The sequence below is a fragment of the Sinohyriopsis cumingii genome, chromosome 12 (assembly GCF_028554795.1).
Source record: "Sinohyriopsis cumingii isolate HCF-2022 chromosome 12, ASM2855479v2, whole genome shotgun sequence".
In the NCBI taxonomy this organism is placed as follows: Eukaryota; Metazoa; Mollusca; class Bivalvia; order Unionida; family Unionidae; genus Sinohyriopsis; species Sinohyriopsis cumingii.
In genome coordinates, this window is record NC_142972.1 from 51,814,851 (window position 1) to 51,842,743 (window position 27,893).

At 35.1% G+C, this 27,893-nt stretch overlaps 2 protein-coding genes across 7 annotated transcripts in view; both read right to left on the reverse strand.

The window, feature by feature from the left end:
* The window catches only part of LOC149786437 (fibronectin type III domain-containing protein 1-like), an 81,384-nt gene extending 59,189 nt beyond the window's left edge, over positions 1-22,195 (reverse strand). Inside the window, exon 1 of one of the 2 annotated variants that reach the window (XM_089978208.1) lies at positions 22,084-22,195. Coding sequence is in view for 1 of the 2 variants with exons in the window: in XM_089978206.1 (XP_089834332.1) it covers positions 22,056-22,065 (10 nt within the window). In the remaining variant the exon portion in view is untranslated. Of the gene's footprint in view, positions 1-22,055 lie in introns of both variants that reach the window. The other variant, XM_089978206.1, reaches the window with a different exon arrangement.
* LOC149786436 (tyrosine-protein phosphatase 10D-like) overlaps positions 1-27,893 on the reverse strand; it is a 405,711-nt gene that overhangs the window by 213,341 nt on the left and 164,477 nt on the right. The gene's annotated exons all lie outside the window — the stretch shown is intronic.

A 27,893-nucleotide genomic window follows, 5' to 3' on the forward strand; every position in this document is an offset into this window, starting at 1 on the left:
TCAAGCCTATTCTCCTGTTTTACATGTTGGTTCTTCTTCCAGTTTCCAGCACCTATGGTGTATGAGTAGTATTCTCCCTGACTATTCACCCAGGAGAGTTTCTTGTAATACAGTATGATTATCCATCATGGTTCTCTTTTTCATATCTGTGGCAGACAGGTTTTCTTGTACAGCTATTTTTGTGATGGTCATTTTTCTGGCAGCTGAATTACTGCAAGGAATAAGGTATAAAAGGGTCCTCAGAGATATTCAGGAATCCAACCTTAATTAATCCAGGAAAACTGAAACAAACAGCTGCATTTGTGTTCATGCAAATCAGCTTGGTAAATGCAGAGTCACTTTACCCGGGAAATGTTTTGAGTGCAGAGCCCACTGTAGCCATTAAAATCCATAGACTGCATGACAACTCTATGAGTTAAGATAACTTGCCTGGAGTTAAGCAGATTATCAGAGAGTTTTGCAGATGCACTATACAAGTAATTGCACTCAACAAGTCATTGGTATGAGCTATATTTGTGTTACACATTTTAGCCTAAAAGAGCATTTGCTATTACAAATGGCAAAGTTTTGTTTTTGTTTTTCATCACTGAAAGAAAACAGTTTCTTTTTCCAAGTCACTGGCTGAATTGTTCCTGATTCTTCTGATACCAGGTCCAGTATTATTGTCATAAATGATTTTAATTTTGATGCATTTTCCTATAATGAAAGAATATGATTTTGACACTTGTGCTTCCCACCAATCACAGAACACTACGCCAGGACAAAGATTTATCGTGATTTATCGCATTTCTCAGGTCAAAGCTACAGACTCTGGCTGATATACTTAAGCAATGTAAAATCATCACTTCTTGCAAATGACCCTTGCTACCAACCTTGGTCATGTCCTTCATAAGGTTTCACAATTCATTTGAATAAGGTCTCCTTAATCACAGTGATGACCTTTATGAGTCTGGAAATCAATGAAACTGAATATCATCGAACCAACTAATCTGACTAGGACCTGGGGCCATGTGGTCTAAGGTGCTCACCTTTACTGACCACACACCTATCTCACCTCTATCTGTGTGGGTTCGAATCTCGGGCTTGGCCTACATGGATATGTAAGAAAACTTGCCAGTAGCTTTGAATTGGTGACAACGGTTCCTAATGGATTATTACTCATAAAATGGGGCCCTGAGTGGCCGAGTGGTCTAAAGCGCTCTCCGTTACGGATCACTGCCATCTCACCTCTGTCTGCGTGGGTTTGAGCCTAGGATTCGGACATTGTGGGTATGTGAGAAAGCTTGCCAGTAGCTTCTCGTGGGTCGGTAGTTCTTCCCGTGGTTTTTCCTCCACCATTAATACTGGTCGCCATGCATAGCCTATCATGTGCTGAAAAATGGCGTTAAACCCCACAACAACAACAACAACTCCATAAAATATACTGTCTACCATGTATAGTCTGTCAGGTCCCCAAAAATGGTGTTAAAACCACAAAAATAAACCAGACCAGGACCTTCTACACCCATCTAGCTGAACTAAGGCTGAAGTAGTGTCTTGTAAATAGTTGCAAGTGTCAACTCTTAATATAATTAAGACTAACATTAATAATTGTGATCCAGTGAAACTTGAGAAAACCAGACACATTTTGTATAGCAGCGTTTGGGTAATATTCACAATCGTCTATGAATTAACATGAACAAATGCAACATTTTCTTGACACAAACTAATGGCCAGTATAGGAAGTACCTGTAGATTTGATTTTTTAGTGTATGGTGTATTTTCTCAAGGTACTAAAACATTGCATATGTCTTGCATTCCATTTATTACAGTTTGGATTACCAAAATATTAGGACAAAGAATCTTGCTGTCTTTTTCTTAAAACTATTTCCACAAGTCTCGATTTAAACGCATTTAAGACTCAGTTCAGAGTTAACAGTACAAAAAAGAAACCTAAAATATTTTCACGGAACAAGAATCAGTCAGTGACCTACATTTAATGAGAAGATATTTGAAGTGATAAAAAGCATCCATACAACAAAGTGCGCGACTGTGGTCAACAATGTCCAAGAATTTGATTTAATAACAAAAAGTCAACTGATGTCACTGAAGCATGAAAAATGGGTATAACTAACTACTTTTGGTGGAATGATTAGGTGTACATGTACTCACCAAGATGCATACAAAAAGTCACATGACAGTGCAAACTTTGTAAAGTGGGGGTAATTTAGTGTATTGCCCAGAAGTCAGCCAACCTTGATCTATACAGGATTCATACCAGTCATCTATGGCTTGCAAGTACAAGATATAACCACTTAGCCATAGTAACTCTCTGAGAAACAGTCACCTAGATGCCAAGCTTAACGAGGGTCACTGAAGTGTGAATACATGTCATAGTGACTTATTGTTGGTGAAATTTTGTACTGACCACAACATATCAAAAAACAATGTTGCACAACTCTGAAGCCAACAATGTCTGAGAAACTGACCCAAATGCAAAACCAAAGCCAACACTGAAAAATAGGTCACTGGCCTAATTCTGGTGAGATAATGTTGTACTCACTATGACACAGCCACAAAAACACAACACTGCATGACCCTGTTGCAAACAATGCCCAGTAAACTGACCTAAACATAACCAAGATGTGGTGGATGTCAAGGATAACAGTATACATCCATGTTTGTGCTGGGGTACAAAAATAAACAAAAGGAAAAAAAGCAAATCTTTCAGACAAGTACTGCTGTCACAGCATCATAAAATCTGATATGCTGACTCCATTTTAACTGTGTAATAGTCATCATTAATAACTCAATGATCTCTTCAAAACAAGGCAGAAGCCGACTCGGTTCACTTAGAGCCAAAACAGGACACAGTTGGTCTTATGAAGAGAAAAAAAAAACAGGGAGGTACACCAAAGGTCTGACTCCTTACTCAGGTTAGAAATTTCCTTTATGTTAGAATCTAAATGGAGTAACCAAAACTATCTCTCCCCCTCTCTCTATATTACTGGAGATGTTTCTCAAGCAAAGTAAATATAATTAAACACTGAATAAAAGTCTGTACAGAGGAAAAAAATGTTGACTATGCCCTGTTTGATAGTGCTCCTGGAAAACAATGGATATAAATTGTACCTATTGTCAAGATAAGATTACAGCAAGCACTCTCTACTTTCTGACATGATGAGAACTACTTCGTACAAGTATTATGTAAGAACCTGTATTGTCATTAAAAGCTAGCTAGCAGCCACTAGAATTTACAAGCTGTTCCATTTTCATCTAAGTATTTGTTCTTTAAGTTTATAACGTATATACTCCCATATAAGCCCGTTTGCGTATAAGCTGACCCCACAAACTTTAAAATAGGTATAAACACTAAAAAGTGCATGACTCGCATATAAGCCGATTTACAACTCTGAGGCATCTCAATATCCACGAGGTAAGTTCTAAATGCATTTATTTAGGCAAACTTGTGTTTAAAAAAATTACTTATAATTATATGGAGGTTGGCGTGCATGATTATTAAAAAGAAATGGTATAAACTTGTTTGAAAATTTATTTAATTTTCCATTCTCTTATTGTTTCTGCCTAATTTAGATCTGATCGAACGATGACAAGAATTTAGCAATCGCGAGTTTCTGTAACACTACCTCGATCTCCCATTTGACTCGATTAATGTTTGTTTATGCATTATTGCATTGGACATGTTATATCAGTGCACCGGTAATTACATTTTTACTTTGCTTTGAAATTGTAAATACCTAAACTCATTAAAATGTATTCCCAGTATGACAACACAACGAACAAACAATATGGTTCAATTCACTGCTCACAATTAGCAAAATTTTTATTATTTTCTTGAGTTAAAAAACAAGGGAAAGAAATTAATTTCCCCATAACTGATCCTGGTAATAGCATGACGCTCTTCCCAAAGTTTATGGATAATTATATCAGGCTCTGCCAATATGGGTGTGTAAGAAAGCTTGCCAGTAGCTTCTAGTGGGTTGGTGGTTCTTCCCATAGTTTTTCTAAGATCTTCCTCCACTAGTTATACTGGCCACCATCTATTGCATATCATGTGCTGAAAAATGTGGTTAAGCTAACAGCAACAGCAATAATTAAAGCAACTGCAATGGTTTGCCACTGCATATGCCCATACTTTCCACTGCATTTTTAAACTCCACTCACTATCATCTTTCCTAATCCCAATGGTGACTGTAGTATCACAATGAAGAACCCATCTAACATATGATGTGTCCTTACCTGCTTTGACCAGATATATAATGTTTGGTCAGAAAATATTTGACAATTTTAGTGTAATTTACATTTTTTTAAACTGAATGGAAGCTTCAAGAGTGACAACCATCTTTCATATGGTTACCCAAAGGGCAACATAACTACAAAGTTTATCAATTTACTGCCAGCCGCTTATGAGATGAATGGAAGATGTCATAATATCTATGATGCATTTAAAAAAGCTTAATTAAGAATAGTTAAAAACACATATGCTTGCTCAGGTAGCATAACAAACTCGCTATGCTTGCTTCATTCCAGGCATGCAGAGAAACAAAAAAAGGTTTTGAAAAATCAAAATAAAGGTACATTTATCTTATAGACTGAAAGTTGGCTATAGGAATATGTAAACACTCCTAAAAAGCACTTGTTCTATAAATGCTGATGATTTCTTATAATTCAATATCAAAAATAAACTATAGTACAAGTCACATGGGTCATTTATGTGCATTTACAATTTTAAATTAAATCTAAATTGTTCTTTTAAAATTTAACACAACTTTTCTTTAACCAAAGTCAATTCAATCCTGATTGTTGAATACCCTGTACCTTGTCATGAAGAAATTTTCAGACGAAAATTATCAATATCTATGGTCATTTACAATGGTGGCCAAGTACTAAACTTGAGTCAAGAAAAGAGCACTTTGAGTGGAATCATCAATATATAGGATAGTATGAATTTGTTATTAATATACATAGCTTTCATTGTGACAACACAGCATGCAACATTCAATCTGGATTCTACTGGATCATACCTTCTAAGGTTCATTTTGTCCAAAAATGTCTACATACTTCAGCATTGGTTTTGCCATATGCACTTCTCAGGGCAGCTAAATAATGACCCTCCAAAGGAATGTAGATGTTTAAGAATCCAAACGAAGTGAATACTTGCTGCTTAAAGATATGCAGAGTCAAATTCTAAAAAATGACATCCATTACTAAAATAGTGTTGAATGCCTACATGACCAGTGTGACTCTTCCTATAAGACCATATAGCCCTGTACGAATTTATAGGACTATACTGAGCCAAGTCAGACCAGTATGTGAACCCAACAGAGCCAAACTCTGGAATGTTATGAGCCAAATTATTACAAGTAAAATTAAATGTTTGAATTTGAGATTTCAGTGAGAAGTAGGACCATACATTAAAAAATGATTTGAAGGTACAAGTATTTACAATACTTTTAAATGTCTGACCATAACTTTCTGACAGCAGTTACTGTGATATTATTTATAGTGGTAATCATATTCTTGGATGTTACAGATTGCTATAAAGACACATTTTAATTCCACTAATGTACAAAAACTAATAGATCTAAATTTGCTTTCGTTTCACAAATTTTTTTCTCTTTTAAAATTTATTGAATTTCTTGGAAGAAAAATGTATGAATTTTGGTCAAAATAAATCTACACTACTATGTGTATTCTGTTATGACCAAAATGCATCTATATTAGCTAAGAAGCATTGCAAGGAATTTGTGGACGGAAAGTCAGGAAAAATAATAATGTTGAATGGGGAGAATGGAAAAAGTGGAGAAAATAAAACAACAGAAGCTCAGGATTGTGTAATAATTAAATCTGGTGAGTATACTAAAAATAGTTTAGGTGTGTGTGGGGGGGATAAAACTAATTTTAATAATGTAATACTCATCTGATGGTAATGCATGGCGGGTACTTATCTGAGCAGAAAATATCAAAACTGTATGATAAGAATTCGTCTGAAGATTAAGGTGAATCACAAGGTTCAAGAATGAGACTGCCCTGGTCCAACCTGCTGATACCATGCCCATGTGTACTGTCCTTCATTCTTTTCAGAACACCTTCTAAACTAGTGAACATCAGTGTGGGGCATCAGTGTGGGGCATGAGGATGGAGTCTGGCAGTTAACGTCAGGTAAGAATTGCATAATCAAAATTAGTTTCCACACCCACACACACAAAAAAAGTACATTTTAAAATCAGTAGTACAAAATTTGTTGCCACTGCATAGCTGAATTTGTCAGTTTGGCGAGTGGCTGATGATCACACGTTACTGGCCTATAGAACTGTATTCAAATGGATCACAATTTGAGCTACAATAATTGAACCCTGGAAAAATATACATTCACTGTAGTGAGCCAACTAGCAAAAGTAAAATGTAAAAGGAGTGTGAAATCACAAATAATTTAGCTTTCATCACATCCTCCAGACACTAATGAGTTTGACAGGCCCATTATGATGCAATGGCTCAAACTTCATAAGCTTAATTTCATGAATGAATGGTCCCTCCAAGAGGAAGAGACTGATGAACTCTCCTGATAAAATATGCAGTCAAGCTCAAATGGTGGAAGCTGAAAGATCAGTCAAATCCTTACTCTTTTGTCTCTCTTTGGAAGCTGCCAAATAAAAGCATAAAGCTCTAACTGACCATAAAAGTTTACCTGGAACATACCCAGAACAGATACAAATGAGACTGGTCATCTCAAATGGAACTGGTCAGCAACTATGTTACTTTGCCCAAAAGAATGAATACTAATGATCTATCTGGCATTGTAGCATGACTGAAAAAATGGTAGTTCTAAAGTAATCCAGAAAACACCACTGTCGATCCAGCAAGAACATGAGGTAGGCATTGCTCTATCACCATGGTCATGCCATTGTTTAAAAACTTGTTAAAACTTGAAAGAACTTGTAACAAATTTTGACTGCATAATTCATGGAAGACAGGTAAATCATTTGCAGGTTCAACATGTGTTTCTTTGTACCTCAAGGAGAAGATCAAGGTAAACTGATTGCCGTTGTCAATGTGCCTGTAAAATGAAGTCTGTGAAAACGGCGCCAAAGCTCATACTGGAGGTATTCAGCATGAAAGAAAATGCAGCAGAAATAGAGTCCAGAGATTGCTGTAATGCTGCTATTTGAGCAAAATCAAAAATAACATTCGCTGTAGATGCACGAGACTGCCAAACATGTTATTTTCATTTGTCTGAATCATCATTAATTGATTGTTCCAAACTGATGCTACATCCAAAGAAAGAGAAGGTTTGCTGAGCTATCATACGTTTTGAATATCGTGTATTATGTTTCTTTACTTGTTTATATTAGTATGCTTCACATTTTATTTGCAATGATTGTGAATCATATGTTGCTTTTAGAAAAACAAGCATGGTTTTTTTTGTGATTTTAAGTTGGTGTTTTGAGGAAAACTATCACAAATATAAGTCAATAAGACATTTTAAGTCAATTTGTTCAAAACCTGGACAATTTTAACTTAAGCTAGATGGCTATAAAATTTATTTACCAGTAGTTTTCTCATGTCAATCCCCTCGCTGAACATGCAACTAAAGTTGCTGAAGGAATCCTTCGTTTTCTAGAGACACAGTTATCGCTCTGACCACTTTAATATTCTTATGATTCCAAAAGGATACACTGATGTTCTGTATATCTATCCATCTCTATATTAACAGTGCCAAAAATGGCAGGACCACATGCGTTATAGTACATAATGAAACACGATAGGTCTTTCTTTCAGAATTTTGTGACATGCTTTGTGCTTTGTGCCAAAATCTCCATTGCTTCTGACTCATGTATCAGAACAAAAAGAGCTAAATATCCAGTTTTACACAACAGGTGTCATACTGTTAGACAAAGAGGGTCAAACAAGCTAAGAAATAAAATATAGAACATTTGAACAGATTGGAACGGAACAAGCGGTATTAGTAATATTCTTATTTATGGACATACTCCAATGGAATAAATGAAGATTACGTAAAAGAAGCCACGTATGACAAGACTGTAAATCTGTGATTTTAAGTACATAAAATTCGATGTTCTGTGGTCTGGAAATGGAATCAGTAGATGCTAATAACGTTACATTGCACAGAAGCTTTGACTGTTTGATTATGTTTCTTATGTTTATTATATCTTTCAATAAGTAGTTTGTTCACATTGTTAGTATATGTAATATTACATAATCAGAAAATTGAGATCGCTCTGCACTTCATTTCTAGAGTATGTTAGTCTGTGTGTGACTAGAATATCATGTGACTAGAATATCACTTTAACATTCTGTGCAGTGATATAACATTCACATCCTGCATACTAGAATGATGAACATGGCAACAATGGAAGTAAGGTAAGGTACTGCTTATTTTGTTTGTTGCAATTTGAACACTGTCATTACATCTTTACACTAAAATATACTGGGGAAGTCTGTTGTCGGTTTACTCTTCATCAACAATAGTTTAAGAGATTCAGTTTTGATATCATTCTGGCAGGGCCAGATGGTCATTAAGCAAAGCAAGTGCTAACAGTACCAGCCTGACAGGGGCACCCAAAAAATTGAAATTAATTGTTGATTATAAAACTGAATGACTTATACTTGACCATTTCAATCTGCATGTACTAGTATTTTGATTTGGAATGATAGCAACACTTGTATTTTCCCACCCTTTTAGCTTTTAATATTGTTTTTTTTTCAACTTTCACATGGGGGGGGGGGGCAATAATCTATTTAGTGCTTAGGACCCTGGTACTGCTATAAGGCATGGTTTTTCTAGGAATTTCATGTAGACTTAAACCATGATCATAAAAATGCAGAGTGATACAATACAGGCTATGTTGTATGCATCAATGGGTCAAGAATTGCAAAGAAAAGTCCTACATTTTTGTTTATAAAAAATAGGGTTTATAAAAACTAATTTTTAAAAATTCAGGAACCAACATTGGCAAATATAGGGTCCTACATTTAAAAAGATTTGGAAACCTATATTTTCAAAAGGTAATATTTTACTATGGTAAGACCCCTTGATTTTGTATTGCTGGTTTAAATATTATGACTGAGTTAAAGGTGCAAATACACTGTATGGATTGAAATATGGTCCAAATATGACCAATATAAATTTTCAAATGAAAGGCTCAAATGTAGGGCATTAATTTGGTTCTCCATTTGCCTCACGAGTTAAAAAATAAAGGTCAGGTCTGCATTCTGTTTCAGTAGACAATTCTATTGCATCACAGGTCAAATGAAATATGTATATTATATAGAGACTTTGGTAAGCAATTGTTCATTCATTTTTCATATCAGTCTTTGTGAATCTATTACCTGATTTTTTAGCTGTATTCAAATATAATTCTAGAAAAATTATTTATTTAATTTATTCAATGGCTTTACAAACTGATAATAGTATTAATAATAATAATAATTACTTCATTTCAAGAGGGTGGTACAATTAGTCGCATGGAATTAATCCTTCTTATGGCCCTCTATTATACGCATATTTATATTCAAAGAACACACACACACACACACACACACACATACACACACACAGCACTGATAATAAGCTATATTTATATACAGGCATAATAAACAAAAAATTTAAATAAGCATGATCTAACTAGGTACTGATACCTCGTGGAATAATGTTTGTTTTTACGATCTTTTCAAGATAGTTTATCCTGAAATTAAAGGTAATTTATAAAGAAAAACGAACAACACCTTTATAAAGAAATATTTATTCAGTTATTTTCAGCGCGATTATAAAATGAGTATTTAACAATGCAACCCCCCCCTTCGCCTCTCTCTGTCGATCTCCATCTGTTTATTAGTTTTTTTTATAGGTCCCTCGGTAACTTGCGCCCTCGCTTATAGTGCGGTCGATGTTTTTGGACCCCGTTGTGCGCTAGTTATCGAGGGAGCGGTGTATAACTAGGTACATCCTGTAAATACAGTATAACTAGGTACATCCTGTATATACAGCATAACTAGGTACATCCTGTATATGCAGCATAACTAGGTACATCCTGTAAATACAGCATAACTATGTACATCCTGTAAATACAGAATAACTAGGTACATCCTGTATATACAGTATAACTAGGTACATCCTGTATATACAGTATAACTAGGTACATCCTGTATATACAGCATAACTAGGTACATCCTGTATATGCAGCATAACTAGGTACATCCTGTAAATACAGCATAACTAGGTACATCCTGTAAATACAGCATAACTAGGTACATCCTGTAAGTACAGTATAACTATGTACATCCTGTAAATACAGCATAACTAGGTACATCCTGCATATGCAGCATAACTAGGTACATCCTGTAAATACAGCATAACTAGGTACATCCTGTAAATACAGTATAACTAGGTACATCCTGTAAATACAGCATAACTAGGTACATCCTGTAAATACAGCATAAATAGGTACATCCTGTAAATACAGGATAACTAGGTACATCCTGTAAATACAGTATAACTATGTACATCCTGTAAATACAATATAACTAGGTACATCATGTAAATACAGTATAACTAGGTACATCCTGTAAATACAGTATAACTAGGTACATCCTGTAAATACAGCATAACTATGTATATCCTGTAAATACAGAATAACTAGGTACATCCTGTATATACAGTATAACTAGGTACATCATGTAAATACAGTATAACTATGTATATCCTGTAAATACAGTATAACTATGTACATCCTGTAAATACAGAATAACTAGGTACATCCTGTAAATACAGTATAACTAGGTACATCCTGTAAATACAGCATAACTAGGTACATCCTGTAAATACAGTATAACTAGGTACATCCTGTAAATACAGCATAACTAGGTACATCCTGTAAATACAGCATAACTAGGTACATCCTGTAAATACAGGATAACTAGGTACATCCTGTAAATACAGTATAACTATGTACATCCTGTAAATACAATATAACTAGGTACATCATGTAAATACAGTATAACTAGGTACATCCTGTAAATACAGTATAACTAGGTACATCCTGTAAATACAGCATAACTATGTATATCCTGTAAATACAGAATAACTAGGTACATCCTGTATATTCAGTATAACTAGGTACATCATGTAAATACAGTATAACTAGGTACATCATGTAAATACAGTATAACTAGGTACATCATGTAAATACAGTATAATAGTAGTGAGACAACAAAGTGGAAGGTTAGTGAATTTATACTTTTAAGTTGTAATCAATTTGTCAGATCATGCTCATTTACTAATTTGACAAAGACACTACTTTGGAAATATTGAGGATTCATTCAAAGACATTTTGGATTATGTCATTGTGACAAATCAAGATATTCAATACTATTCAAATTCATTCAAAACATTCTGGTATTTGAATTTGTGATAGGACATTTATGATTATTCTGTATGTAACTCACAATAATGTAAGTTCCTCATAAATTTTCACTTTGTAGCTTAGATAGATTTTTTTTATTGAAGTTTACTTAAATTGTTGGTTTCACTTCCTTTTTGTTAAACAGTTTATGACCCTAGTATCAAAACAAATCATTTATACCAAGATAAGGTTTGCTTTCAACTGTACCAAGGTTTGCAATCAATGTTCAAGAGTGAAGAAAGTACACATGAGAGTGTTACATATGAGAAATTATCTACCATATTTTTGTGTGTGACACACTACCTACTGCAAATTGTGTTGACCTTTTATTTGCTTTTATACAATAAATGAGATTTAGTCCTTTTTAGGGCTTAGTCTACCACATAAGTAATGCTAGGTTGGGGTGTACTGTGTAACTGTGTGTGATATCTAAGGATCAATATGGTAACGATGAAATGCAATCTTTATTAAATCTGAAAAACATCCATGTATAAATATTACCATATATACTCACTTATAAGTCAAGTCAAACTGCAAACAACAAAAATCCTAATCTGCCAAACTGCACAGACCCAGATTTGCCAGCACACATTATGCAATGGTAGATCTGGGTCTGTGCAATTTGCAGTTGGACTTTTTTTTATAAGTGAGTATATATACAGTAAACTAAATCTCTTCATCATCTCTTTTTCAGATCCTAGTCTCTACTTTACTGACAGGTGTTCTGAGCCATGTGCTGGGACTGAAATCTAGAACATTCCCAAAAATTAATACCAAAAACTGTACATATTCCCAAATTTTAGTGTAAAAAATTCCAACTTAAAACTGTAAAACAATCCATGTCCTTTACCATGCCTAATTGGGTTGGAGAGAAATTATTATAATGAGTGTAGCAAGGGATCTATAAAGCTTAAGTCACCTATGCTAAAATTGAACAGTGTCTACTATTAAGTCTAATATTTTGGCCATATGACCTCTCTTTCCAGGCAGAATAGAGTATTTGTAGCAAAAAAGGGAGAAATTAAGTCAAAAAAGTTAAAAATAGATAATACTGAAAATAGTCAAGCTCCATATTTTGCATAATTTCATATCAGATTAAAATACTCAATGCTATGAAAAATTTGAAAAAAATATTTAATTTTTTATTATTTTGCTTTACTACATTTGGTATATCACATAAAATGGCAATGTGGAAAATAAGTTATTGTAAAAAATCAGCATCAGTCTCCATTATGAAAGACCATATTTCATTCATTTACATGATGAAATATTAGATAAAATGAAAATTTGTATTAGACTAAGTACTGAATCTGGGTACAACTACTAACTTTGTCATAGTGATTGGTGGGGAGTAATTCTGACTGGTGTACAAAAAATCAGTTTCACTCATCAATTCAAGGATCATGGGAAATTCCATAGATAGCAAAGCAACAGCAATTCCTGGCATCTTGGATTAGAAAGCATAAAGCTTATTCTTATCCAACTTTCTGCCTTTATCTCTTAAGGGAAAATTTACAAGACAGTCAACATTTAGTTTGATTATTAATAAAGTGTATTCAAGCAAAATTGGGTGGGAGTAATGTCATGAAATTTATACAAGGCAAAGTGAACTTCACTCTCAAATTCCTTTTAGATGAAGTGACACACTTGAGGGAAAAAAACATGTGAATCACCACCAATCCCCAGCATTTGGCAGTGGGGTACTGAATTATTTAAAAATGTTCGAGAATCTTTTCTTTGTAATTTTGAATTAATAAACTGTTAAAAAACAAATAAACACTTCCCAATTTCACCCTTTTACAAGAAAGAATTCAGAATTCCATGCACCATGAAACCAACTCTGAAAATGGTAGACAAATCTTTAGCTGATTTATGTTTAATTTTGTAAACACAAATGAAGATCTGCAACAATATCAAACTTCTCTGCACTTAAGTCTGCTTGAATTTTAGTTTTTTCTTATTTTCTTTTACTGATAAGCTGCTTTAATTCTGATGCATGCTTTGTGCTTTTAGTTCTGAAATTACATGAATGGTCTCTTCAAGTTGCTTTAATCCCTCTCTCTTAAATTATGTTGTGTATTTCTTTTTAGTGTGTTTAATGACCTCAACTTACTTGTTTTAATTCACTTCCTTCTTTGATTATGAGTCACAGATACAAATATGTTCCTTGTAGTATGCCTTCATATGCATGTGCCTCTGTCCCTATAATTTCATCATGTATGTGAACAAACTATATAACTGTGTCTTATATGTTTCCTCTACGTAATGTATATTGCATTTACTCTCTTAACCATTGTGCATTTTATTCACTGCATGGAAACTGATATTGGAATTTTCTTCTTGTACATATATCTCCTTTACAAACAATTATGGGCTTCAGATTCAATTCTTTTATGTCACTTTCAATTTAGGAATTAAATATAAATTTTACGATAACTGAGACAATGTTATAATTAATTGCCATTGTATTTATTGTACATGTAGTTAGTGAATAGATCTGATAAAATTATGTTTCTTGTTAATGCAAGATGGAAATATCCACTATAAATAAAACTTATCTACTGTCCATTGTCAATCACTAATATTCCCATGACCAAGCCTAATTAAAATCAATAAGATTTTAACTGGTCATGGGTATTCTAAGGAAAATGAAGTTGCTTATTACTCATATCAGTCTATGCTTTTTTCAGTTATTTGCATATTATTCAGTTGCATACTCTGCATTTAAGCATATACTTTTGTTTCGAAATTGCTTCCAACCAGACTTTAATTCCATAATTAAAGATGAGCCATTGCTTACCTGATTAACTGACTTGTATTTTGCATGTGACTTCCTGACTTTATATTCGTGTGGCTTAGCAAGCTGGTGCGGTTATTCACCTTTTGTTGTTTTTCTAGGGTTAAACACCATTTTTCAGCACAAGATAGGCTATACATGGCGGCCAGTATAACTGGTGGAGGAAGAACACTGGAAAACCCAGGAAAGAATTACCGACCCATGAGAAGCTACTGGCAGGCTTTCCCACGTACCCACGCTAGCTGAGCCTTGGACTAGAACCCACGCAGACAGAGGTGAGATGGCAGTGATCCGGAACAGTAAGCGCTTTAGACCACTTTGCCACTCGGGGCCCCTATTCACCTTTTGCATGACATAACTAAAAACTAACATAATTATAGAGGATACATTAGGTATGCCAAAAGGCTCTTAATTATACTTCTTTGGACTGAACTGAATACAGATAATATGTAAGCCTGAATGCAAGTAGAACTAATTATATAATTCAGAAGAACAAATAAAGGACTTTTCATCCTCATAAACAGTCAACAAATATGTAAATTACACGCCTAAATGAAAATTTTCTGTTGAACATTAAAATATACTGAAGTTACAAAAACTTTATTTGTCAAATTCATTTATTTTTCTCCCCTTAATAAAACACTTGTCACGTGAATGATTCATTTATCTATATTATCATTTATGTTGAAGTTAGATGCTATCTCTTTTTGATTCTAATTGGCTGTGTTTATTTGCATTTGAATAACTGTATATTTTCCCATGGTAAATGATTCATGCGAAAAGCAGAATTGACTGTGAATGTATTTGAATCACATTCAATGTATTGATTTTTTCCGTGCGCTTGTATAAATGTATGTATTACCTGAATCAAATTCATTCCTGACAAACGTATATAACTAAAAATATGTTTTAGTGGCAACTTACATGAATATTCTTTTTGATGAGTAGTGACTCAGTGTATGAAATACTGATTCTTGCATGTGATTATGATCCTCACACTCTGTAACCAGGACATTTATAAAGGGGATAATGATCTCAAGATGGCATTATCAAAATTGCAATCTGATGGCATTTATCTCATTTTATATTAATTAAACAAAATGTTCTGCAATAACTGATCTTACCATATCCTTTTGTTCTGGGTCACTTTTTATGCATTTTATAAGAATGAAAGTCTTTCTTTGAAAGCAACTGCTCCGGTGGCCTAGTGGTTAGAGCATCCGCTTCGGATGCGGGAGGTCGTGGGTTCGATCCCCGGCCGAGTCATACCAAAGACTTACAAAATGGTAATAAAAGCTGCCTTGCTTGGCGCTCAGCATTAAGAGGTTAGTGTTTGGACTGGTCGGCCTGGTGTCAGAATAATGTGACTGGGTGAGACATCATGCTACATGTCTGCGGCATGATTCCCCAGTGCTAGACATCACTATAAACTGCCACAGTGCAGACATCGTAGTGATATGACTGAAAAATTGTTAAAGCTACGTTAAAAATCAAAATCACATCACATCACTTCTTTGAAAGCACCAATCAATATACTTAGGGGCCCCAAGTGGCCTAATGGTCTAAAGCACTCACAATTATCGATCACTACCATCTCACCTCTGTCTGCATGTCTTCAGCCAATGTGGGTTTGTGAGAATGCATGCCAGTAGCTTTCCAGGTTCTTCCTCCACTAGTTGGCCACCTGTATGGCCTATCTTGAAAAAGGCGTTAACCTCCATAACAACAACAACATGTATATTGTATAATTCCCAGCCACTAAGCCACAGAATTAGTTCAGGTTGTTTATCTTTTATTGATGGCATCAGGAAGTATAAGCCTTTCAAAGAAGGCAAGTTAGTCCAACTTACAAAAGTCATGCAGTACAGTGTATTACCATTTGAGAAAGAGTCTTTATGGGAATTGTTAATCATCACAATGACAGAAATACCAACTTATAACAAATGATTTTCCTTCTGATCAAAATTTATAAACAGAAATAATTTAAACCAACTTTAGCTGAAATAAGTTTCTGAAAACTACGATTATTTTTAATTTTTCCTCAAAAATAATCCAACTCGGAAGAATTTAAAACAACAAATATCATCATTCAAGACGAATAAAACTGCAAGACACATCCCTACTGATCAAACAAAATTTATTCAACCTTCCATGTATTTTTTCTGTAGTTTTTTAATTTGAAAAGTCTTTTAAAACAAACTGATTTTTTTAAGCACTAGGAATGCATGTATGTTTGCTTGATTACTGCTTGCTTTAAGACTGCTATGTGAGTCAAAATTATTATAATCATTGAATTTGGAAATTAGTAATCATACTTATTGTGCCTGCCACATTGTTCAAATAGAACCTACTGTTTATCTTTAGTGCATTAAATCATACGAGTTTTCATATAAAAAGATTATATCAGGTTGGGGAGGCTACGTAGCCCATTTGGTAGAGTTATGGACTCGTAATCAAAGGATCATGGGTTCAATATCTGCCCATGAAAGCCCAGAAGAGCTGCCTCAGTGAGTGTCTGGGAAAGGCACTTAGCTTCCATTTCCTTAGCACATTATAGCCAATAATGTAATAAAAGTGCCATTAAAATCAACCAACGATACTAATATCAGGTTAATCTGAGCCACTAAACTGAAAAGGAATGTAATGAATAGCAATCAGATTATCATCCCTCATGGATTTACACCAAAATGCTGAATATCAGTTCTTCTTATGTTGTTGTTGTTGTAGGGTTTAATGCCATTTTTCAGCACACAAAAGGCTATACATGGCAGCCAGTATTAATGGTGGACGAAGAACCTGGGAAATCCCTGGAAAGAACCAATGACCCATGAGAAGCTACTGGCATGCTTTCTCACATACCCACATTAGCCGAATCCGCCTTCTTATGTAAGGAATTTTGTTGTAACTCAGTCCTAAATGGCTTGATGGGATATTAATGCATTGTACAATAGGACTTAAAATACATCTGAACAAATATAATCCACTACAACTAACCATAAGAATAGACCTAGAGAAACTGCATGACAAATCCCATGCTTCTCATTGCATTTTGGACTCTCCCCATCCCCTTTCTTCCCATGCTCTTCCCAGGCAGTGACCAGCAAAGGTCCTAAAGTATACTCCGATATAATGCACATCTTTATAATGTGATTCTGGATAATAGGTAGTACCACTACTGACAGACCAGATGTCCAGAATCATACCAATGTATAACAAACAATATGTGTTGAAGAAAAACAACAATGTTTTAGAGCGAAGTACATTGTCTTTATTTCCACTTCAAATCACATTTTTTTCAGAAAGTTATAATTCTCACAACACTGCAGTTCAGTAAATTATGCTGTTCTCAATATAGTGTGGTTCTGTGAAAATTCCGGTCTGCATTTATCGACTCCAACTACTGCACTGTAATGAAGGAGAAATGAAGACATGTCTTCCAAACTATAACTGTGCATGTAAAGTTTGGTGAAAAAATGTTTGACAATTTCTCTCCAACTGAGATTGGGTACTATGATCTTTTACCCTCTCAAACAGACACATGAGGCATGAGCCAAGGATGACATCCCATTCTAAAGACGGTTATCACAGGATGTACAAAGTTTTGTGAATGGTACACCATTACAAATCCAGTGCAAACCCACAGTGGTTTACACACCCAGGCCAACCCAGGTTGGCTGCTATGGCATGTCAATGGCAAAGGTTAGCTCCCATTTCCATGGCATGTTATTATCAATAATGTATTAAAAGTGCTATTAAAAACCACTTAAAAATCCAGTAGATTAGGAGATGTGGTAACAGACCACTTAAAAATCCAGTAGATTAGGAGATGTGGTAACAGACCACTTAAAAATCCAGTAGATTAGGAGATGTGGGTAACAGACCATTATAGATGGAGAATATCACACTATCTCTAATGTGTTTAAAATAAATATGGGGACAGCATGTTTATGACTCTCAATATATTAACAACTGCAACATGACTGACATCCAATTATGCTGTACATATAACACCAATAAAAAAATTCTAAAAACTGATTTACTGCATAATTAAACCATGATACAACTCAGATTTTAAAAATAAAGCTTAAAGGGGCAATAAACTAATAAAGATTCAAATTTACCCCCTTGCATTATGTTGACACCCTGTCCAGGCTGACACCCTGTCCATGTTGACACCCTGTCCATTCCCATCTTACTGGTCTGTAGATCATAGAACTTCTATGTTTGATTTTCAGGCAATCAAAACTAAAAGGTCTTTGTTGTTGGCTAAATGCAAAGTCTGCATGAATCTGCAGCCTTGACTTGAAACATGCTTGTACAGCTCTCTTTTAGTATTCCCCATTAAAATGCAAAGGGATTTTTTCACAATTTTCAAAACATGGCCTGGCATCCATGGAACTGGGAGCTTTCAATTGTAAAAGAGTCAAAAAAGGGAATCTGAAATTCACTAACACTGTTAATTCATAAAAAATTACAAATAAAAGAGTCTGAAACATTTAAATAATTCAATAGTCCTGGATCCACACTAGGGGGGCAATTCAGGTAAAAACAGGTATACTAAAGTCTGTCATTCTGCCTAAAATGGACCAAAAAGTGAAGTCCACTTTGCCTTTCACTTATTTCATGTCATTCCTCCCACCCCCATCCCCTTTGTTTCTATACACTGCATTAATAGGGTAGTCACTGACTGGACACACCATTGCACACATGCAAAAATATTCATGTTAAGATATATACTGGCTTGCTGAAAATTGGTCCAGTAAAAAACCAGACAAATGGCCACCCAAAGCGTTAATAGCCAAAGTAAAATGTTGACTTTTTTGTCAATTGTCCCATTAATGACAATGGGGACAATTAGGAAGAATTCTCTGTACTCAATTCTGGTACTAATATCATTGAAATTACTTTGCTTACCCATGATGCTTGAAAAAAAGAGTGAAAAACTGATTTTTTTGGTAGCCTAGTCAGCAGGGAATTATAAGTAATCGAGTGGTTGTATCCAGATCTAGTACTAATAAAATGAATCATTTCATCCTACAAGAGACACTGTTGCTGAATTTTAACTGAAACCTATTTTGAAGGTTGCAGTTTTAGGTTAAAGAACTTATGTAATGATGTAAAGTTTAATATTTCAAGCTTTATCATCACTGATTTATTCAACTGACATGTAAATATGCAAAAACAGACATTTAAAGTGACTCATTTGAACTTCACACAGCTATAACTGTCTACATTCACTTTTTCCAATTTCTGCCAAATATGCAAAAATTATCACTGAGGAGAACTCATACTGCCCACATACTTTGATTCCTGGGTAAATCATAGCATTGGTCACTTTGACTTTTTAGATCCTTTGCAATATTCATTGTAGTAATTGTTCTCCCAAAGTCAGTAAATAACATTAATTTTTGTTTAAAGTTCTGATTGGTATTTGATACTGGCCCAAATTTAGCTTCAAGACAAGTTGAGAAAATTCTCCGATGCATAAATTCAGACTGTAACTTCTCCTCTGCAAAACTAACGGACATAATCTGAATCATGCCACTGTTACTCTTATAACATTAAGTATAAATATCTTGAACACAAAATGCAGAGCTTGAACTTTAATGTTTGCATATTTGGAAAGTGTGACATGAGATTTCAATATAATTTACTATTTTGCAGTTGCTACAATTTTCCAGTGGTATACATTAAATTAATGGTAAAATTCCATAACTATGTCAACTCGGCAAATTTACAAATTTGGAAATGTAAAACAAAGCATGTTTTTTGGCATTAATTATTTTACCAAGAAATGTACTGTTTAGCATGTAGTCTTGTACTGTACCCAGAAATGAACATACTGGTAATACACAGTGGACATGGGCAATGTTTTCAAGAGGAAGTAGGGTATATATATTGTGTTGTGTCAAACCGTTTCAATCACAGATGTGGAAATATTTGTTCCCTATAAATTCTTTTAACAGGGTCCAAACTAGGTGGCAACTGAGACAAAATTGCTTGTGCCATGCCTGTCATTTCACCCAGATATACAGAGAAAGTGGGAATGCCTTTTCCCTTTTTAGGCTATAGAAAAATGTATTATTCTAAATACAAAATCAACACTTGTGTCTTCTTTTATCCAATCATGAGCAAATACTACTGCAAAGAGCCTTATGGACTGATTACAAGTAAAAGTAAACAAGTTCAATCTTATTTTAAATACTGTATGTCAATGGTAACCAATTTTCTAGGTTACCATCTTTTTAACAGTTGTACAACAATTTCACTGACTCAAACTGAAAATTTGGCATTTGACTGAAATATTTAGTAAAATGTTTTAAATAACTTGTAAATATTCTAAATTAGCCTACACTAAACTTCTCACTACTTTTTTACCACTTGCACTTGTCACGTGTGCAGGGGGGGGGACACCACCTGAAAACTTGATTCCAGCAATGGACCCTGTTTAGGTTGAAATTTTACCATATTTATTGTTATGACTCTATGGTCTTATACTATGTAAAGAAAAGAGCAAAAACCAACAAGCTTTGTAAAATTCAACAAATAATTTATTTTCTTTGACTAAAAATTTAAAATTTAACAAACAATTACAGTAATGTAAATTAAACTCCAAATAGTATTAAGCTCTATCAAAAGTCCAAATGCAGAGTTCCAAAGAGTTCCAGTGGTATTCAGAATAAACTCCAATACTGAATGTGCTGATGTGCCAATAACCTCAAGTGTACCTATGTGCCAAAATGTCCTCAAATGAATTCACAATAATTCCAAAATTTAGTCCAAAAAGTATTACTGAGGACATTGTAAAGTCTAGTGAATAGTTTTAAAAAATCTGGATGTTACGGTAAAAATGAACGATTCTAATATAATCAACTTTAATATAACAACCTAAGACACAATTTCAGAATCAACAAATATAAGAGCTTGGCATTACAAAAAAAAATCCCTATTAATGATAACTCTGGAATAATGATGACTCTGGAAAGTGATTTTATTTGGTGAACATGGTATAACAGGAGCTAGTTATGTAGTTTCATTGTTTCGTAAATTAATTTAATGAAACATTTAAGATTAAGATTAATCAAAAGCAAATTCTCACTTTTTCAAGAACAATGTCAAGCAGGCATTCTTTACCTATAAATAGTCCCATGATTTAGGATGACAGTCCTGACATACAAGATGTAGATGAGGGTCAATCTTACATCATATATAATGGGGTCAATGTATGACACTGTTTACAACATATATGAAGTGGTGAATAAAAATAACCATAAAAAACATTATAGATATATGTATACTGTGTACACGAACAGAGGCTCGTATCACTACTTACAATCTTACTATCTGGCATATATACAGTATAACATAATAGTGCATGTATGTGTGAAAATATCCAAGATTAATACAACTTGCCAAACAATTAAATAATAAATTTTGAACTTGTGGATCCATATTTTACAAATCGTATCTGAAACCCTTAAGGTAACTACACGTTCATCTATGTTTTGTTTATTAGTTATTGAACGAATTGTGCTGATAATGACGAATGTAAATGGCACCTTGCCACACCATGGTTTACGTCTCCAAAACTGCCATTTACATTTGTCTCACATCCTGCATGAAACTCGTACCTGGAGACAGAGAGATAGAAATACATTGCTTTGGACCTACCTACCCAATATCTTCTATCATAGTTATACACACCCGCCACACCCTAGCCCACCCTCCTTATCATGCTACTTGTGAACTAAACTTTCAACCTCCAAAAATCGTACTGGTTTTGCAAAGTAAACATATAAACTCTAGATAAATAGTCTAAATAATCTTAAATTTACCTTTTGCCATGCAAATTTAGACGCTTACACTTGATAGATCTTCAATAATTGCAGCATTGGCTACATCGTCATGAAATCAATCCTTTATTATATTTGTGTATTCAAGCGGCAACAACCAAACAATGTTCATTTTCCTTCCGGTTTCATACATAGAGTGCTGAAAGGTCATGTGACTTGTCTCAACCTCGCTACAGCAAAAGGGAGACAATGCACATTGTACTAACGCATTATAGGTATTTTGTGCACCATTATTTTATTGACATATTTCATTCTTTGGAGAGAGAAAAAATCGTAATAAAATGTACATTATATAATACATCCATGTGTGTGTGTGTGTGTGCGCGCGCATCTATTTAATCTTCGATATTCATCTAACTTGGAAACACCAGATTGAACAACTAATTCAAAATTGCAATAAAGATATTAATCTCTTAAGAAATCTTAAAGGGACCACCTGGGGATCCAATCAAGAAACCTTATTAACCATCTATAAATCACTTATAAGGTCGAAGCTAGATTATGGATGCTAAGTTTACAACTCAGCGAAACAAACATTACTGAACAAATTAGATACCATCCAAAGGAAAGCATTATCTGTTTGCACTGTCACTCTACCATCGACATCATTGGACTTCAAGCCCTCACCGGTGAACTGCCATTAAAAATAAGAAAACAGGAAATGCTCATCCGACTAAAATCGATTAACAAATCACCCCGACTAGCATCCTACAAAAGTAACCATTAGCTAATGCAACAAACTAGTTCCAAACCCACCAGGTGGCAAACAAATCCTAGAACTAAGGAGAAAGCTGCCAACCCTTGCTCTACAAGAAGAATACACTCACTCCCCTGACCCCGCCCCTTGGTCAAACCGTATCCCTAGGATCAACACTAGAGTCACCAAGTATGGAAACAAATTGGAACAAGAATCTAAACTCAAGACCATCGTAGCAATGGAAATACAACACACCTACTCTGGCTTCGTAAACATTTTCACTGACGGATCCAAAACAACCGAACCCACAGAACAGCAGCTGCAGTGGTTATTCCCGAATTCAACAAACAAATGGGATCCATATTACCATGCCACTGCTCTACTTTCACCACAGAGTTCTGGGCAATAACAGAATCATTAAAATGGATTAAAGACCAAACAATTTCCAAAAGCAGTTATCATCAGTGACTCACTTAGTGTAATATAATCCATCAAATCACACAGCACCAAATCAAGAAAACAATTCTTGGCTAGAGCTTTCTATATGCTTAAGGAATTATCCGCAACGGATCAGATAGTCGAATTCGTGTGGATACCCTCGCATATAAGAATCCCTGGTTATGAGCCAGCCGACTAAGTCGCAGAAAATATGTTGGGGAATCCTAACCCTGCTCCACTCATGTATAACATAACAGAAGCCCAAAGCATAACAAGAAACTATATTAACCAGAAATGGCAGGAGCACTGGAACTCCACTACCAAAGGCAGGATACTCTACTCCATTATAGAAGAAACCAATAGGTTAATCAAACCACCCAAAGTGAACAGCCTGGACCCAAAAAGTATAAATCGCATCGTAACCGAAAAAAACCAAACATAATTAACAGGTTGTTTTGGCAAACATCTAGGACCCAAGCCTGCTAATATCAATTGCTATCACTGCAAAACCATAGAAGACATGCCACATATATTCAGTAGCTGCTCAAAATATCAGGTAGCTAGAATGGAATTTCAAAAATCCCCACTCCCCCACCCCCCGAAAAAAAATTGGATTCCCTACCACTTACCCAGATTTCCTTAAACATAACAACTCCAACATAAAACTGACATACCAAAACATACTTAAATTCCTAGACATATCCAAGCTAAAAGAAAAATAAAAAAAAAAACACCCTAAAAACATAACATAAACAACCCGACCTCACTTACAAATAAATTTCCACTTGCAGATGGGCACCCTTGACATGTCCTGGGGGACTGAGTACTCAGCAAGCGTGTACCTCTAGCTTAAAAAAACAACCTGTAAAACATACATAACAAACCCAAATACTCTCTAAAACCAGATTAATATACATAGACTGACGGGCGCTTTTGATACGTCCCTAGGGACCTGAATACACAGCAAAAGTTCCCATCTTCTTAAATCCCAAATATATCCTAAAAATCAACAAAAATAATATTTATCAAAAAATCTTCTATCGGCTCTCTAATTAGTCCTAACATGAAAGACAGCCAAGGTAATAATGCGGCCTACTTCTGTGATACAGACCATACTAACACTGAAGCTGTACGTAGTTTTCCATCCACTCCAACCTAGCTCATCTTTAGAACAATTTCGGACACAAGAACCAAAACTCAAAATTCGGGCAAGTACATCCATTTAGACCAAAACCCTGGAACGAGCGGACTCCTGCCTGCAGATGGTTGCCTGCCTTCCTGGTCACTTCCTCCCTTGCCTCAGTCGGTTACAAATAAGCATGCAACGCGCTCTTGAAACACCTAACATAAATAAAACCAAAAATAAATGAATACCGAGTGGCACTATAGTGTCAGAATCCTTACATAATTCTATCGAGACGCCTACAAGAACTACCCAATCCAGCAGCTAATAGAATCAGCTAACTACGTTTCTACGCTACACAGCTACCATTTCCCCGAAATTACCTGAGAGAAAAAAAGACTGCGGAGAAATGTAAAGAAGCAGAAGAAAAACGGGGGAACTTTTGCTTAAAAATCCATTCTAAGGGCTACCACTATTGCCTCTTATCCAGGGAACCATTTTGGCTTGGTATCCCGTTTAGTAGCAGAGAGGGTGAACAGACCACTTAAGGGAATGGTCACCCTTGTGTTTAGACCAAAAAGAATAGTGACCCTTCATAGAGGTCAATACCACGTCTACGATTATTGTTTGTCCCAAACAAGATTGTAGACGAACCCTCTCTGCTGCTATCAATCTTGGGAATCTTCATCTGAATCATGGGAATCTTTTGTTTTGTTCTTCAAGTAATATTCAAGTTCTGATGGTGGTTTTTCTATTTTTGGATTTATGTTCTTTCTTTTTCTGTAATAGTTCATCAGACTTTTGTATCGATCTCCACCGCAATTTTTGCAAATCTGATATAATCCTCTAACGCCGTTGTTACATCCAACACATCTTCGTGAACCAGCATGAGGATTTTTCTTTAAAATATAATTATGTTTTTTACAATATTCTCCACGACACCTTTTGTTGCATTTATCTGTTGTTCCTTGAATTAACCACGCACAGTTGTTCATTATATGAATGATATCTGTTTAATTAAATTTATTAATTTATTCAAATATTTTATCAAGACCCACACGATATCTTGTTCTAGGATCATGTAAATTTATTGTTATAAATCCATGCGGAGTAGCTTGCGCTCATGAAAAGAAATTTCTGAATTTAATTATATCCATGTCACCGCTGCACCAAGTTTGATGAATATTTCGCAGCGTGTGTGTGTGTCTACGCCATTAAACACAACTAAAATATTACAGTTGTCCCTGATTACTTTTGGTATTTGTGTATATCGCTGAGTAACATAGATAACATCTGTGTTTTTATGTCTGCCGCGAGAAAATATCCTGGCCGGATTTGATTGTTTATCCAGCATCACATCATCATACACAACTAAATTATTAATAAATCCGTCTAAAACATCAACGGACGGTGCTTCATCAATATCTGTTATAAACTCTATAACATCATTATCTTCGTCCAGTAATCTTGCATTTTCGTTAAAATCTTTTAATACTTCATAACATCGTTGATCATCAGCGGATGGTGCTACCAAATACAACTTATCCCATTTCAACCATCTCATTATCAGATTAAGTAATAACTGCGTCTTACCCGATCCAGATGGTCCTATGATAATCATTCTGATGGAATTCGGTAGCGCAGGATGATGCTTAACAGGTTCTCGCTGCCGAGTTGCTGAGAAATCAATTATATCCATATATATTATAACATGAATTTATATTGTTTACGCTGTAGAGTTAAAACTCCAACTACTGATTTAGCTACAGTTATAACAAAAAATAAAAAAATAGCGTATGGTGGAAACTGTTCTGTGTGCGGTAGAAAGAAATTTTCGTTTTTACCTAATAAGCGCGGTGGTGATATTGCTAATTTGATGTCAAAGTTTCCGGGTACTCCATGGGCTAAATACCCAGGAGAAAAACATCTACAAGGATATAATTATTGCGGTTCTGGTACTCGACTCGATATCAGGTTCGATAATCAGGATCAACCAAAACCAGGCGAGGAACCAGTAAACGCTATTGATCGAGCTTGTCATATTCATGATGTAGCTTATAAAAGTAAAAATCTACAAGACAGACATATTGCAGACGTGAAATTAATTCACGCATTAAATTCCATAAAAAATAAAAATATCAGAGAATCATTAGCTAATTGGTTAGTAAGGTCCGCGATGAAAGGTAAATTAGCGTTTGGGGCTGGTAATTATTAATGGAATTAGTTTATTATTCACCAAGAGGATATTGGAGAGGCAAAGCAGCAATTGGTAAACTCGCTGATGCAGCAGCGGTTAAACATTCTACTGCTAGCGCGTGGTTATCCAAACAGGCAATATGGCAAATTTATCTACCACCACCGAAACGAATTCAGTACGCGTATTTCGATGTTAGTGTTCCTAATGAAGTTCATCAAGCAGATATTCTGTTTTTACCACATGATACTGTGCGTGGAAAAACGTACAAGTACGCGTTAACTGTAGTTGATGTTGCAAGTAGATATAAAGAGGCAGAGCCGCTATCAACGAAAACATCATCTGAAGTAGCCGATGCGTTTGAACGAATTTATCAACGAGGTGGTGGACCACTTTGTGGTCTACGATGCTACAAGTTGATCCTGGTAAGGAATTTCTTGGTCCAGTATCATCGTTGATGAAACGACATAATACCAAAATACTGCAATTCACAGTGATCAGGCAATTGTTGAGCGATTTAATCGAACACTTGCTGAGCGGTTATTTGGATATCAATACGCGAAGGAATTTATTCAAGATAAAAGATCTCGCGAATGGGTTGCAAGATTACCAAGCGTGATAGCTGCATTAAAATAGCGAGATCACACGAACAACCAACATGAAACCCATTAGCGCAGTCACAAAAAAATATACAATCACAACGAAAAGGTACTGAAAAACAAAAAATATTGGGTGATATTACAGTTAGATATTTATATGAACCGAGTGAACTTGCAGATGGTAGCGCGAGAGCGACTGATCCTATTTGGAGTGTTACCACACACAAAATATCCACCGTGACAAGATCGCCAGGTAGACCTGCAATCTACAGATTAGATTCGGCTGCTCCTCAACGTGGATTTGTACGTGAACAACTACAAATAATTCCCACGGATACACAACTACCACCGCGATCTCTTAACTAGCACTAGTGGCAGCACCCAAGGCGCTGGCGCCTCTACGTCGATTACACTCAAGACAGGTCAACATGGTATTTTCTCGTGTATGACCGCGACTATTATCTTTTCTGTCTACGGTAAATTGTCTTGAATCATTACTCGAATACCTCCACAGCATTATACAATTGCAACTTGTGCAATGATTATTCTGCTGCTGTTTTAACTCAATAATAAATTCAACATCAAGATGAAAGTCGCGCTTATTTTTTTTATCAGATTGTTTGTATCCGATTAATTTTTTTCTTATTATATCATCATCAATGACGTTGAATTTATTAACGATTTCAGGAATTATAATTCTACGTAATTGAGTTATATTTCTGTCCCTCGATACCGCTAAATAGACTAAATTTGACCACTCGATGTGATC